A 15,357-nucleotide genomic window follows, 5' to 3' on the forward strand; every position below is an offset into this window, starting at 1 on the left:
AGCCATACGTTCAGCGCACATCTTAAAATTGGCTTTGTGCATGTACTCCAGCATAATTGAAGTGTTTTAATAATAATACGAACAATAATATTGTGCCATATAACCATTTAGAAAGCATATAGCCTTCTGTTTGCTCCTTGTGCTTCTTAGACCGTTTGCTCTTGTAGTTTGGTATGCAAATATATGTCTTACTTACTATTTTTGGCTCACCCAGGTTTCTCATCCCACCGATGCATTAGCTTCAGCCACCAACAGCTGAAATATCTGTAAGCTACAGGTGCCAGTTGCATGTGGTTTTGAAACAGTTTTGGCGTCCATTCTAGAGCTCATTTAGTTGCGTTCCCCAGCTCCAACAGGTTTGACTTGTCTCCACAAAAGGTGTTTGTTGTTGGAGCTCTGGTGGTGTTGTCCCCATGAGGGACCCAGAAATTAGTTCCCTCCGGCCCCAAAGCGAGTGCTATAACACTGCCTCTGTTTGTGTGGATTCTTTTCCACTGTCTGGCCTCTGGGAAAATCGCACAGGAAGCTGAATGTACACCGAGGGCAGACAGGATCCAGAGGTGCAATAGTTGCATTATTGCGAACTACGTCTTTTCTTTTCTTTTTTAAAAAAAGTATTTTTCATGTGCAGTCCAGCTGAATCAGTAAATTACACCTGATTTTTTTTTCTGTATGCAGTAGCTAATTGAGCAACATCCTTTTTCAACAATTTGTCACTATTTAATTGTGTTATCTATTTAAATTAGTACAATTTTCTCAATGCATTTGTTTTAGCGTATAGCATTCACCGAATCCACCGAATCGTGGATTTCCAGTTCCCAGCTTGGTTAGAATGTTTTCGTTGCATTTTATTATAAGAACATATATCTAAATATATAAATCATATATAAGAAAATAGCACCCAAAATAAAAGTTTGTGCTTATGTGGGTGCACTGTGTATAATTATTTTGTATACATATAAATACACACAAAAAAAAGAAATTATTATTTATATGTAAAATATGTATATTTATATATAATATAAATTATATCTAAATCTATATACAGTATACACATGAAAATATTTCTTAAATATATACAAGCATGTATATATATATATATATATATATATATAAATTATATTACACAATGCACCCATATATATTATGTAAACACAAACTTTTATTTTGGATGCGATTAATCATGATTAATCGTTTGACAGCCCTAAAGTGTGTATATATATATATATATATATATTATTGTATATTTTATATAAATATACTTTATATAAATACTTTATACTTTATATAAATATATTTTATTTAAATTTTTATAGAATTTTAATATAAAGATTTATTTTCCTGCTTGACGACTCACACTTGGCTCACAATGGACAACCCCATTTAATGAGGAAATGTAGCTAATTTTATATTACGGCGTATTAGTGGCAAATTCGTATGATTTCGCACCATTTAAGTTAAAAAGTTAAAATTAAGTGTTTTTTGTGTAGACTATATATTATATATATATATATATATATATAAAAGAAAATGTAACAATCTTACGTTTTGGCAAATTGGTTGAGTTCGTTCAATTTGATTCATGCGAAAAAGTATGATTTTCACTCCTCTAACCGTCGGTGGTGCATAACATAAGCATGAAAACAAAAGTTAGCCAAAACTTATTTATGAATTGCCATGAAGAGTTGTACATGACATTTCTGTCTGTGGTTATGTCTACTATAGCATCATAAATCACTTTGTTGAGACACTGTCACTGAAGTCACTGAAAACCAGAGTTAAAGATGAACTTTGTAATGTCGCTTATAGTCACATTGGTTTGCGAGATGCAAAAGCAAATGCATTGACAAATTTGAGGAACTTTAAACTTAGCCCAACACATAGTTTGGTGATAGCAATCTTGTCACAAATGCTTCTCACTTCCTCGCATTACATTTATATCTCATGACCAACTGCCTGATCCTGATGCAGGCCACCTGTCAAATCCTTTAGGTGTATGTGTGTGTGTGTGTGTGTGTGTGTGTGTGTGTGTGTGCATGGAGAACATCATTCTGGTATTCTCTTTATATGGTTATAATGGCACAAAACAAGGATTCCTCCACTTGTCTGCCTGTGTGCCAAGGGGTGGGTGTGAGGGCAACGGGCACTCATGGATCGTGGGAACAGTGGCGCTCTCTCCGTAAACCGTTGGCTTTGAGATTTTAAAAATAGATGAGGTTACACATGCCTAATATATGAGAGGAAAAAAGCATAGCTGAAGTCCTGGGGCTTTTACATTAGCAGTTAGCCACTATGCTAACAGCAGGGGTAGGTCTGAAAGACATTTCCCAGTGGGATTGATAGGAAGTACATTAGCAAAGTCAGATTTATGATTGTGTTTGACTGATTTATAAGCGTACAGACTTTTTGCTATGTAGAATTAAGTGTGCTTCATCAACATCAAATGACTATATTCAAGTTCAGCAACTAGATCTCAGTGTCGTCAAATGCAGCTAACAGCTTAGCAGATTCTAGCTACAATAAACTCACCAGATTGTTAGCTACTAGCATTTTAGCTGTAAAAATAGTTATTCTAGTGCAACTTCACTATGAAACATGCTGTAAAATAGCAAAGCACATGTATTGAGTGCAAATTTTTAATGTTTTATTTTTAAGCCAAAGTTGTTAGCTTTAGCTATAGCAATAGTAATCATCCAGGCTAAGATCTGTGAAAAGCATCACCAATTATCTCTAATTGGCTAAAACCTTTCTGATCTATGATGACCCTCAACTAGGAAACTTTACAACCACTGTTGCTCATTTCGCTCATGGGAGAACAGGGGGTGGACACAGGAACTTTCCCTTCATTGAAACATTATTATTACAAGTGTGGTTGTAACGCTAAAGCTAACTTTAATCTACCTTTAAATAGAGATGTCATATTTTTAACCTGTGCCCTGTGGAAACATTCATGTTTGTGCTGGGATAACCCAGACTGTGGGGGTGTTAGCTTGTGCGCATGGGCTAACTTTACTCCCAACTAACCCTCTGGAGGGTATAAGTACACAAACGTCCGTAATCCTTGGATGGGAAGTTGGGATTGAAGTTGGTATTGGTTGAACACATCACGCACGAGCAGTTACCGTTATATTTATAAAAGCAATACATACAGTATGTTTCTGCAGAAATATGATTATTGTGAATATATACTATTTTACTACAAAACATATTGTATTTTTTATAATATAATATGCTCAATTCTCTCATATCTCTGTTATTTTTTTTGTAAATTATATAAACATTTAATGAAGTGTTTTTACATTTTGTTTTTGTTTTTCTGTCCTGTTGATTTAGAAAAATCCCGAACACAAAGCATCATGGGGCGGAAGAAAATACAGATATCTCGGATTCTTGATCAGCGAAATCGTCAGGTCTGTACTCTTTTCACGTCATACCACGCTGTTTAAATTCAACAGGAAATGACTTTCAAATGGTTTCAGTGGGAAAATGAATATTAATTAGGAAATAATGTAGGGTGGGGCTTGGTTTTAATATGATTTGATTGGTGGATGTTAGCCTGTATTATCAGTGAATATTTTTTTTTTTATTCCACCGACACAAAGCGTTGGTTTTGGCAGCCAAAAAGTTACTTAAAAGGACAAATTAAGTAATTTTTATAATATGAACTATGAAAATAAACTATTTCAGTTGGATTGATATGCAACGATCAGTTGTGCAAACTAAAACCATGTTTCTTTTGATTTTGATTTCATGTTTATTAGGGCTGTCAAACGATTAATCTCGATTAATGGCATCCAAAATAAAAGTTTGTGTTTACATAATATATGTGGATGCACTGTGTATAATTATTATATATATAAATACACACACATGCTTGTATATATTTAAGAAATATTTTCATATATACACTGTATATAGATTTATATATAATTTATATTATATATATATATATATATATATACATATAATTTATATTTTTTTCTTATATTTACATGCATGTGTGTGTATTTATATATACAAAATATAGCCACATATATTATGTAAACACAAACTTTCATTTTGAATGCGATTAATCGTTTGACAGCCCAAATGTTTATATATCTCTATCTTACAATATATCTGCCAGAATAAATCCCCCCACAAACATGGGCCTTCCTTTCTCTTCAGACAACCAGGACTAAATTATGTGATGTTTTCATGCCTAATTAACGATTAAGATAAAGTTGAAAGAATATTTTATTCCAGGTCAAATTATTTCAAGGTGTGAAACATGGCTTTGACTTAGGGGCGAAGAAAACATGTCCAAAAAAAGACTCAGTGTGAGAAGTTAAACCATTATAGCTTTGTGGCATCTATCAAATGTTTCTGTAACAATAGTCCTGTGGTTTGTTCTCTTCTTCAAGGTGACATTTACCAAGCGCAAATTTGGTCTGATGAAAAAGGCTTACGAGCTGAGCGTGTTGTGCGACTGTGAGATCGCCCTCATCATCTTCAACAGCACTAACCGTCTTTTCCAGTACGCCAGCACTGATATGGACAAAGTTCTGTTAAAGTACACCGAATACAGTGAACCTCATGAGAGCCGTACAAATACTGACATACTGGAGGTACATGCCTAATCTCTCCCTTCTGAAGTGTTTTCATTATTAATAAATCACCAAATCAGGCGGGCTACCGCTTCGGTTTCACTGTGCTTAATTTAATTGTAAAGTAACCAAACAAAGTCCCAATTTTAATATAGACGTGCTATGATAATTTGATCAACATGAAGCTGGAAATGTTTTGTCCTTAACAGATTTGACTGAATATTTAGAGCAAAAAATCTAGACCTTTAGTGAAACTGCTTTATTTTGCACTGTTTTCTTATTTTATAATTAAAAGATATACATATAAATAAAAATATATGAAAATATACCAAGTCTGGAATCAAATAATTAACACGTTTATTCAACAAGGACTCATTAAAATGGTCAAAAGGGACAGTAAATATATTTATAATGTCACAAAAGTTTGATTTCGGTTTCAAATAAATGCTGTTCTTTTGAAATTTTTAAGAATCCCGAAAAAATATATCTCGATTTGCATGAAAATATTAAACAGCACACTTGTTTTCAACACTAATAATAGTTATAAGGCATGTTTCTTGAGCATCAAATGCATGTTTTCAGAAGGATTTCATGTGACTAAGCTGAAAACTTAAATTTCACAATATTTCTTATTATTATATTTCTATTTTTTACTGTATTTTTATCAAATAAATGCTGCCTTGGTGAGTATTTTAGACACTTTAGTGTGTATATATATTAGTTATAAAATAATAGCTTATATATTTTTGTTGCACTTTGTATATTTAGCTTTAGTACATTCTATTTAACATAAAATTGTGTAAAGTTTTACATTTCTTTTAGTATTTCATATTTCAAAACAGAATTATAGCAGAGCTGTGGTGCTCATATGGAGGTTTGAATTCAGCCTCTGTGATTTCCTGATCCAACTTTTTTTTCTGAGAATTTACTATTCTCTCTTTTCTCCTCTCTTCCACCCTCTTTCTCTCTGAGCGCTCCAGACTTTGAGAAGGAAAGGTTTGGGACTGGAGAGTTCAGAGCTCGAACACGAAGACAGCGTGCCGATGGGAACGGAGAAATATCACGACGGCATGGACCTCTCCATCGCTCGCCAACGCTATTATGTTAGTAGAATCTTTCAGATGACAATTTCTGATCTGAATGTGCATATGGGTTCTTCTGAAGTACTGTTATAAATCTGTTAGGCTCCATCGCTCCTCCCTTCAGAAGTGATGGGTGCAAGTACTGAAAATGGCTACAGCAACTCCTCCAATCCTAACGTGGGTGCCCATCGGACTCCATCCTACAAACCTTTCTGTGGTAGGCCGGGCTCAACCAGTTCTCTCAGCTCCAACTCTCATCCGGCCCTTATGGGACCGCATTCAGGTATTAAGCGGCCAAGACATTTCAAAATATTTGATAACATGACTACGCTTATCATTCACTATTAAAATAAAGGCTGGTTCTATTTTTAAAGCTACACATGTATCTTCAATACATTTTTTTTTAAATTACGTTACAAAAAATGTCAATTCTGGCAGTAGACATAACAATTGGTATTCGTATCGGATAATGCTGGATGCTATAACTTGGCATGGGCTGTTTATAGGCAAGCTGGTTTAGAGATTGGCATTGGTATCAACATAAACATAGTTTTTTTAACCTAGTCAGTGCAGAGCAAATGTAATTCTACGCAAATGTTGATTCTTGTTTTATTACGAGTACTGTCGCATTCCCGTTCTTTGAACTTCAGTTTTTGTGGCAAATCAGTATATTCCTATGGCGTCGCTGTCGAAGGGTAATTAGCTGGTCAAGTGTATTTACTTATTGTAGAGTTAACGAAAGTTATCATGAGCATTGTAATGTTTGAAGCAGATGTCATAACAAATGTCAGTTAGATCCGTAAGATATTAAAATGAGCGGTTCATTCATAAATCCGTAAGATCTCACCTTCATGCTGTGGAAATACAAACAAGAAGACATAAAAAGGGGCGGGGTAAAAAGGGGCGGGGCTACATGCGCTTTTTTTGGGAGTAGACGTCACAGTCGCGTCCCTTGCAGCTGCGTTATCTTTGTGGTGGCAGAAAAACAGTGGTAACAAGTGGAGGAAAACGTGCGAGATCCATGGAATAAAAGAGAAAATGACGTGTTGTGGCTTTAGATGTCAGAATGAGTAAAAAAAAAGAAGATGTTTATTTTTACAGAATACCACCATCGTAGTTTTGGATGCAAGCTATTAAGCAAACATGTTGGGCTAAAGAAACCTGTGATGATTATCTTACTATTTTACTATATACATATATCTATATCTATATATATTTACTATATACTACTACTATATACAGTTAAACATTAAACGTAGACATTTTACATAGATTACATTTAAACCTATAACATTATTTTCTCACAGTTCAGACTTTTTTTTAAGTTTATGTCTCCCAATTCTGACTTTATGACTTGCAATTGACTTATGATTCTGAGGAAAGGTCAGAACTGCAGGATATAAACTTGCAATTCTGAGAAAAAAAAAACGGTAAATTGAGTTTATACCTTGCAATTCTGATTTCCATATCAGAAATATGAGATATAAACTTAGAAAAAAAGAGAAAAAGGCAGAATTGTGATATATACTCGAAATTGGCTTTTTTATACTTTAATTGCGTGGCTTCAACAGATTACTGAACTTTCACATACTGCCACCAGGTAGGCTCCGCCCACAAAACATGTCATCAATGTTTGCAAAAAACACAAATGGTCTATTTTTTCCCAGTAAATTTGTCCCGACAACTCTTAAAATACAATTATTATAGGCTCACCATAATCATTTAGTGTAAGGCAAAACACTGTTTGGACGATGGCTTTATGATTGACCCAGCGAACACAAATATGTTATGAAAGCATTATTCTGAATGTTCTTTAACTTTAAACACGTCCAGTTTTTAAGTTTTTTTTTTTTTGTTATGCGAACTTTAAGGAAACATTACATTTTTTCATCTTGCAAACATTATTATTACTTTTGAATGTTCAAATTTTTCAAATTTCAAAAGTTCAATTTTTTTTTTCAAATTAAATTTTTAAGTACAATCAACTTCAATGTTTAAGTTATTTCATCTTAAATTACTTTAAACTTACTTAAAAAATGAGTTGAATCTTGTATAACAAAAAAAGTTAAAAAAAATGGCTTAACTTATTTTTATGAGTTGAAGCAATTTAAAAACATATGTTGTCATAACTTATTGCTCATATAATATTTTCATGATCTGTTTTCACAAAAAAAATTGTCTTTTGTAAAATCAACTCAGATCATTTATGTGGTTCAGATAACATAATAGTTTGAGATACTGTTTGTTAAACCAATCTCCATTGTATTAACTTTTTTTTTTAATTAACTTAAATTAAACTTAAATTTTAAAGGGTTAGTTCACCCAAAATTCTGTCAGTAATGACTCACCCTCATGTTGTTTCAACCCCGTAAGACTTTCGTTCATCTTTTAAACTCAAATTAAGATATTTTTGATGAAAATCTGAGCGCTGTCTCACTCCTCCATAGGCTTCTAGGTAATTTCATCTGCCGGCCCAGATTAAAATCATCGTTAAAATAGTTAATGTGACTACAGTTTTTTTACAGTGTTGTAACATAAAAAGACGTTTCAGAAATAAAATGTTCCAATGTCAATGTTCAAAAAGTGGTTTGAACACATTAAAGTCCAGATTATAGAAGAACCTTTGATCATAACTCATAACTTTGAGAAAACCTTGTAATCCAAAATTCTGCGAATATTCCTTGTCAGTTGAGGTACTAAAAAAAATGTTACATAGTGTAGTAGTTTTAACTACATAAACTACTGTATATGTACCACATAAACAGTATTATAGTCGTTATCAGATGGTGTTACACTAAAAGGCAGTGGGGAACGCTCCCCAAGTTGAGTATTTTAGTACTTGCGCACAGGAAGTTCTCAAGTATGAAACAGCTCACCGTCTCTACCACGCACACATATGAAACAGTAGCTGAAGACAGAGCTGTGGTTTCTGAGCTGAATGTCACACTTGCTGGACTTTGATGCTGCGCCTCCATATTACTATTAGTAGTACAGCATAGGAATATTCTTCTCAAAGCGACCTGTGGTCAGAATCCAGCGCTGAAAGCTAGCAGAAGTATCAGACACATCAGAATGCAGTTTCTAATTGCGACGGTGGTCTTGAAATGGAATATGAAATAGTTTGATGCGAGGTAGACGTTCAGGTTTTCAGGTTTAACGTGTGATTTTTCTTGAACTATGCGAGCTTTAATGTCCCAGGGCTTGATACTTATATAACATGATTTATTTTCCTGATGATGATGATTTATCTATTTATTGTTTTAACCATGCTTTCTTTTATTAACCTCAATTTTCAAACGAAATTAAAAAATTCACAATGAAAAATATTATGGTAACACTTCACAATAAAGGTCTCATTACAGGATTCATTAATCTTTGTTAATGTTTGTTAATAAAAATCCAGCCGTTCATTGTTTGTTCATGATAGTTCAGAACTAATGTTAACAAACATTTTGACTTCCATAATATATTAGCAAATGATGAAATTAACATGAACTAAAATGAATAAATTCTGTAGAAGTATTGTTCATTCTCACTGTATTTTCTTTTGGTCAAATCAAGATAATTCATGTGGTTCAGATAACCGAATTTTTTTAAGTTTCTGTTGAATAAAACAATCTCCTTCATTGTATTAACTCAAATCTTTAATTTCGATGAACTCAACATTTTAGGGCAACCAGGTTACTTACTTTTTTTAAGTTAAACCAACAATAATTTTTACAGTGTGAATCCTTATTTTAAAGTGTTACCGATATTACTTAAAATATATATGATAATCTAGATAAAGAGCAATACACAATTGATTGAAATATATTTGTGTGAAAATAACTGTCCGTCCATAAAAAGATTTTTTTTTCAAAAGTTATGAGATCTTCTTTATTTATTTATTTATTTTTTTTTTTTTGGGGGGGGGGGGGGGTGTTTATTAGTTTATTTATTTATAAATGAAAAGCTGTGGTGAAAACGATATACTTAAAACTATAACAATCTACGTAAAGTAAAATAAAAAAAAGTTAATTTCAATATTTGAGTGAAGTTTTTTCAACAATGACTCTCCATCAATACTGTCCATAAAAAGTGTTTTCAAAATAAGATTAATTGCTTAAAACCTCAAATGAAACAGAGAAATCAAGAAATATGTTACTTGAGAAGTGATTTTTTGTTTCCATTTCCAATCAACCACTAATTCTGTCAAATTATGCCAAACATTTGATAATGTGTACTTAGGATACATACACGCTAGCAGTGAAATTAGCCTTAGCAAGACATTCATAGCCATCAATCATTATCACATCAAGACAAGTTCACACTTATCAGCAGTGTTTCCATACAGCTGGCAAGCATAGATAGTGAAGAGACGTTGTCTGCGAAGGAAAACTTCTCCTTTCCGCGAGTGACAGAGAGAACGGGAGAGAGAAACTGAAAAAATCATTTCAACCACATCTTGTTTTTCACTTCCCATGTGTCTGAAGGTATGGGCTACTCGATGTTTTCTCATGGCAACCTGAGCAAGGCCTTGGAGATGAAGACTCCGCCCCCTCTGAATATGACCAATGAGGGACGTCGCATTGATGCTCACAGCGGACTGTGTGGAACCCGCAGCAATTTGGCCAATGCAGTGAGAGAGTCTACCAAAGTACTCACTTATACACAGAAATGACTTACTATGCACAGCCAAACTTTACACACGTCACTGTACATGACTTAAGTACAGAGGAAAAGACAACTTTATCTTACTCTTTTTATTAAGTTTGTGTAAATACATCATTAATAAAAAGTGCTCTAGTTGCTCATGTATATTCATATGTAATTATTTATGAAAATACATGATTTACAGTTGCATGATTTTTCTAAATATAGACATTTCATAATTGTGCATAATGTATCAACAACATTATATTATATCATATTATATATATTATGTATACATTAGGGCTGTCAAATGATTAATCGCGATTAATCGCATCCAAAATAAAAGTTTGTGTTATAATATAATATAACACATTAAATATGTATTAAATTAAATATGTATATAAAAGTATATTAAAGTATAAAAAAAAAATATTTATATATAAATTATTTATATTTACATATCATATAAATTATATATACATTTATATACAGTATATACATGAAAATATTTCTTAAATATATACAAGAATGTGTGTGTATTTATATATATATATATATATATATATATATATATATATATAAATAAAATAATTATACACAGTGCACCAACATATATTATGTAAACACAAACTTTTATTTTGGATGCGAATGCGATTAATCTTTTGACAGCCCTAATATAATATACATTTATATTATTTTATATATTATAATATGTAATATTTTTATATAGATTTTATAAATCATTGTTTTTATGAAAATGTCATAATTTAGCATTATGCAGTATTAATTTGGAATATTACACATTTTCATATCAATTTGATTATATTATATTATATAGCCTATGATTTAAATGTCCAATAACTAATGATGCGATAAGCAATGAATAATAACAATTATATTATTATCATTATATTATTATATTATAATTATATGATATTATAAATTAATTGTATAATATAATTATATAATATAAATCTAATATTTTTTTTTCATTTCAATTTGACAAATTATTATATTTATAAAAATATTATTTAAAGTTGTACTATATATGTAGTATTACTTGTATATATAATTTATCCAGGTAATATTACCTAGTATTATACTGGTAAATATAATATTAATATTTGTCATATCAATTTTGTAGATTATTATATTGTACTCAAACTCAAAGTAAATATAATTTAACTTAATGATACTCACTGTAAAACAAATATTGTTGGTTTAACTTAAAAAAGTAAGTAACCTGGTTGCCTTAAAATTTTAAGCTCATTGAAATGGAAAAATTGAGTTTATACAATGAAGGAAATCGATTCAATCATCAGAAACTCAAAATATTATGTTATCTGAACTACATAAATTATTTGTAGTTGATTTGACAAAAATGAAAAAATGTTGTGATTACAAATCAGGAAAATATTTTTTACAGTGATACTTTATGATATCATTTTAATAACCTTGTGATTACGTGTTTTTTGTTGTTTGCTTTCCATCTAGCGTGCACTCTATCAGAGTATGCATGCTGGGGGCCACATGATGGCTATGGGGAAGACAGGCTTTCTGGGCAACTACGGGGCCTCAGGTGAAGGCCCAATCTTTATTCAGAGCACAGTCTGCAAAATTATAATACAAGAAGCATTAACGGTCACTTTCTGTCTTAGAATACAGCCATCCGAGTTACACTGTAGGTTTTCAACGCAACTCTATGAACACCTGGCAACCTTTGTCTCACCAGGATGCCCACCCGTCCATGATCAGCCCTGGGTGAGGCTTTTATAACCATATTACACATTTTACGTGACATAATCAGTGCATCATATAAAATAATACGAATTATTTTTAATATTTTAAATTATTTAAATGAATGGGCTTTATGCCCAGCTGCACTACTTCCTGAACTTCAGCCAGCTCCTTGTTTCCTGTCTGCCATTATTGGCCAAATTGATTAATTCAGGTGTGCCTGACCTCAGTAGTCATGGCAACAATAATCAGACACACCTGAATTAATCAATTTGGCCAATAATGGCAGACAGGAAAAGAGGAGCTGGCTGAAGTTCAGGAAGTAGTGGAGCTGGGCATAAAGCCCATTGATATTTTAAGTAATTTATTATGTTATTTAATTGATATTTATTTTTCATGAAGTATTTCTGCCACTGTCCACAGGATGGCATCAGGAGGAAGCTGCTCGTACCCTTCGCAGTGCTCTTCTCCTTCCTCACCGCCACACCCCTCCCTCAACCTGAGCATCAAATCAGAGCGCACCTCTCCTGATCACATGCTCTCAGCCACGCCCCCCAGCCATCACATGCTGCAGCACTCACCAATGGAAGAGCCCAAAGCCACGGGCGAGGAGGAATACACAGCGATGGAGAGGAGTGAGATACAGAAGGCCTCTTACTCCGGCCAGTCTGGTCCAAACAGAGACTCGGGGGAGGGCAAAAGCAACCCGCCTCTGAAACAACATGACATCAGTAATGAATGGATAAGATAATTACCCCATCCTTTTTGAAAATGTCTTAAATTCTTTTCATTTTTTTTAATTGGGAGATGCAATCTTCATAAAAAAACATGCATTATATTTGTTTTCCTTAACAGGCAATGCATCACATTGTTTTTTCTCCAGCTATTCTTCAAAGTTAAATATACATGCAGTTAATGATGTTTTAATCAGAACCAGTAAACAAAAAAAAGTAGTAATGTTATCACTTCACCAGAGCAACATTCAAAAATCAATGTCGACCCTGATTAGAAATGTTATTTCTGTTTTTCATCACATGTGTTTATTACTGTAGAGCCAAAAAGTATGTTCATGTAAATGATCTTCACTCAGAACGGACTGCTTTTCTATTTTCAACGTTTTTTTTTTAATGAGAAAACAATATTGTCTTGGTATTTTTGCTAATTTGCATTATTTCTGGCATTACCTATATATTACATCATATTTTATGCTTATGTTTTTCCACTTGTGCTTGTGTTGATGCTGCATACCAACATGTACAACCCTGAAGTATTGTCAGTTTGTTGCAATGTCCATAAGAGGGCGGCACATATCAGACATCTGAATGCTTCTTGTTGACGTGATACCGTGTAGTCTAACTTTTTAAATAATAATTAAAGAATTTCATTTGTACATCTTGAGTAGTATGTCGCTACATTTATTAACGCATGTTGCGTCATACAGTGGTTCATGCACTTAAGCCATTAGAGGGCCTTACTGGACTTTGTTTACTATAAGGACTTATAAGTCATCGTAAAATAATTTAACTTAATAAAATGCTATGGTACATAATTGCTGTTAGGCCTAATCTTCTATGCTGTGTTGACCAATAGCATTTGTTTTATTCGTTCAATGTAGCGAGGCGATGATAATAATGAGGTAAATTAGGGCATTTCTCATGATAGAAAGCTGTAAATTCCAGGTCAATATTAATCTTTCGCTGTCGTGGTATTTATCGAGGAACATGATGTAAGGGAACATTTGTATTACCTTGACATATGAAACGAGGTTGTGAGATACATGCTCTTGTAACGTTAACGTTAGCTACGAAAGTATAAATCACATGACACAAACCTTTTCCGGAGTTTTGCCAACCGAAAATTAGTTGGTTCAAGACGTATTTCTAATGTTTCTTTGACAACGCAATCAAGGTACAACTATAAACACAATATAGCCTACTTTTATTCTTCACTGGCTCGTTTAAATTAAGTAGGCCTACCCAGATAGCAAAAAATATGTCCTCAGTCGGCGGCGATGAAACGTTTGCCGCCGAATTCGTAATGGCCTATGACGTAAATTTATTACCGTCTGAAACCACATTTTTGACAACTGAAAACATATTGGAAAGGCGTTTTTAATATTCAACAGTTAACGAAGGCATTATTGATAGGACTGTACGGTCTTTGCCTTAAATAACCATGCCATTGTGAGTGGTTAATTTGTGGTTACCGTGAACCATGTCTTTGTTATTGTTTTTGTAATAAAACCATCAATAATTTTCGTAAAGGTTTGGCAGTTTCCTTCTTCAGAATATATATATTTTTATAGAATTTTTCAGGTTTATTGTATGCTGGAAAACGATACGTATAGGCTATTTCATAAGTTTTAACGGCTTTTATTGTCAATAACATTCAATGCAAAGCCAATATTTACAGTGTTGACCCTTCTTTATAACCTCTGCAATATACGTGCATGATGGATCAGCTTATCTGGCCCAAATCCTGACTGATGGCGATCCATTCTTGCCTTATTAGCGTTCGGAGTCAGTTGATCACAATTTGTGGACTTCTGCGTGTCCACTCGCCTTTCGAGGACTGACCACAAGTTCTCTATCATTAAGACCCAGGGAGTCGTCTGGCCACAGACTCAAAATTTCAATGTAATGATCTCCGAACCACTACATTATCACTCTTGCCTTGTGACAGAGCTCCAATCTGCTCCAGGATCACTAGAAGAAGTTGCTCTTGCAGGATGTGTTGACACCACTGTTTGGGGCATAATTGTGAGAGAGCTCACTCTCTTGGATGAAAAGCAACCCCTCACATGGATGGTTTCAGGATGCTCACTGTTGGCATGACACAAGACTCATGGTGTTCACCTTTTCCTCTATGGACAATTGGTTTTCCAAATGTCCCAAACAGCCAAGGGGGGCTTCTGGCATTTTCCAATTAAATATTACGCAACGTGTATTTGAAACCATTTTTTTGCCAATTGAAAACAATTAAGAAATGTATTTTTTAATATTTTATTGACAAATGAACAAAGTCAAGCTACCACCTATAAAACGGAAAGTGTTTAACAAGGTAGACTCACAGTACGTTTTGAAAGGCTTTTTACCATAATGTTGACACATAAAGAGCAAAAAATGAACATCATCTTCACAGCTCTTCAAAATGAGTGTGTTATCAAATATTCAAGCAGATGTTATGTCTGTCATATCACTTCTGTTACTATATACAATACTGATTATAATCAGCATTACAACGATCTTATGAACACTTCCTCTGTGTCTACACACAATTATATTCAAATTCCATTTCTCAGACACCATCTTGAACCCCTT

General features: G+C 33.3%; 1 protein-coding gene across 2 annotated transcripts; it reads left to right on the plus strand.

Moving 5' to 3' along the window:
• The first annotated feature begins 3,307 nt into the window (after positions 1-3,307).
• Positions 3,308-13,435, plus strand: mef2b (myocyte enhancer factor 2b). Of its 2 annotated transcripts, none has more exons than XM_039682117.2 (8): positions 3,308-3,410; positions 4,404-4,607; positions 5,567-5,689; positions 5,771-5,951; positions 10,141-10,304; positions 11,795-11,879; positions 11,959-12,061; positions 12,461-13,435. In XM_039682117.2, the coding sequence occupies exons 1-8, from the start codon at positions 3,357-3,359 to the stop codon at positions 12,786-12,788; spliced, it is 1,242 nt and encodes a 413-aa protein (XP_039538051.2). In that variant the 5' UTR covers positions 3,308-3,356; the 3' UTR covers positions 12,789-13,435. The 2 variants fall into 2 exon arrangements, with proteins under 2 accessions (XP_039538051.2, XP_039538052.2); XM_039682118.2 differs by having other exon boundaries at positions 10,141-10,286.
• The last annotated feature ends 1,922 nt before the right edge of the window (positions 13,436-15,357 follow it).

The sequence above is a fragment of the Pimephales promelas genome, chromosome 2 (genome assembly GCF_988280905.1).
Source record: "Pimephales promelas chromosome 2, fPimPro1.hap1.1, whole genome shotgun sequence".
Classification (NCBI taxonomy): Eukaryota; Metazoa; Chordata; class Actinopteri; order Cypriniformes; family Leuciscidae; genus Pimephales; species Pimephales promelas.

What these genes read in the sequence shown, in the direction of transcription:
- mef2b (XM_039682117.2), top strand. Translation starts at nt 3,357, where the DNA reads ATGGGGCGGAAGAAAATACAGATATCTCGGATTCTTGATCAGCGAAAT. An exon ending in TTGATCAGCGAAATCGTCAG is followed by an intron (nt 3,411 to 4,403) that starts GTCTGTACTCTT and finishes CTCTTCTTCAAG; the next exon opens with GTGACATTTACCAAGCGCAA. An exon ending in TCGCTCGCCAACGCTATTAT is followed by an intron (nt 5,690 to 5,770) that starts GTTAGTAGAATC and finishes TAAATCTGTTAG; the next exon opens with GCTCCATCGCTCCTCCCTTC.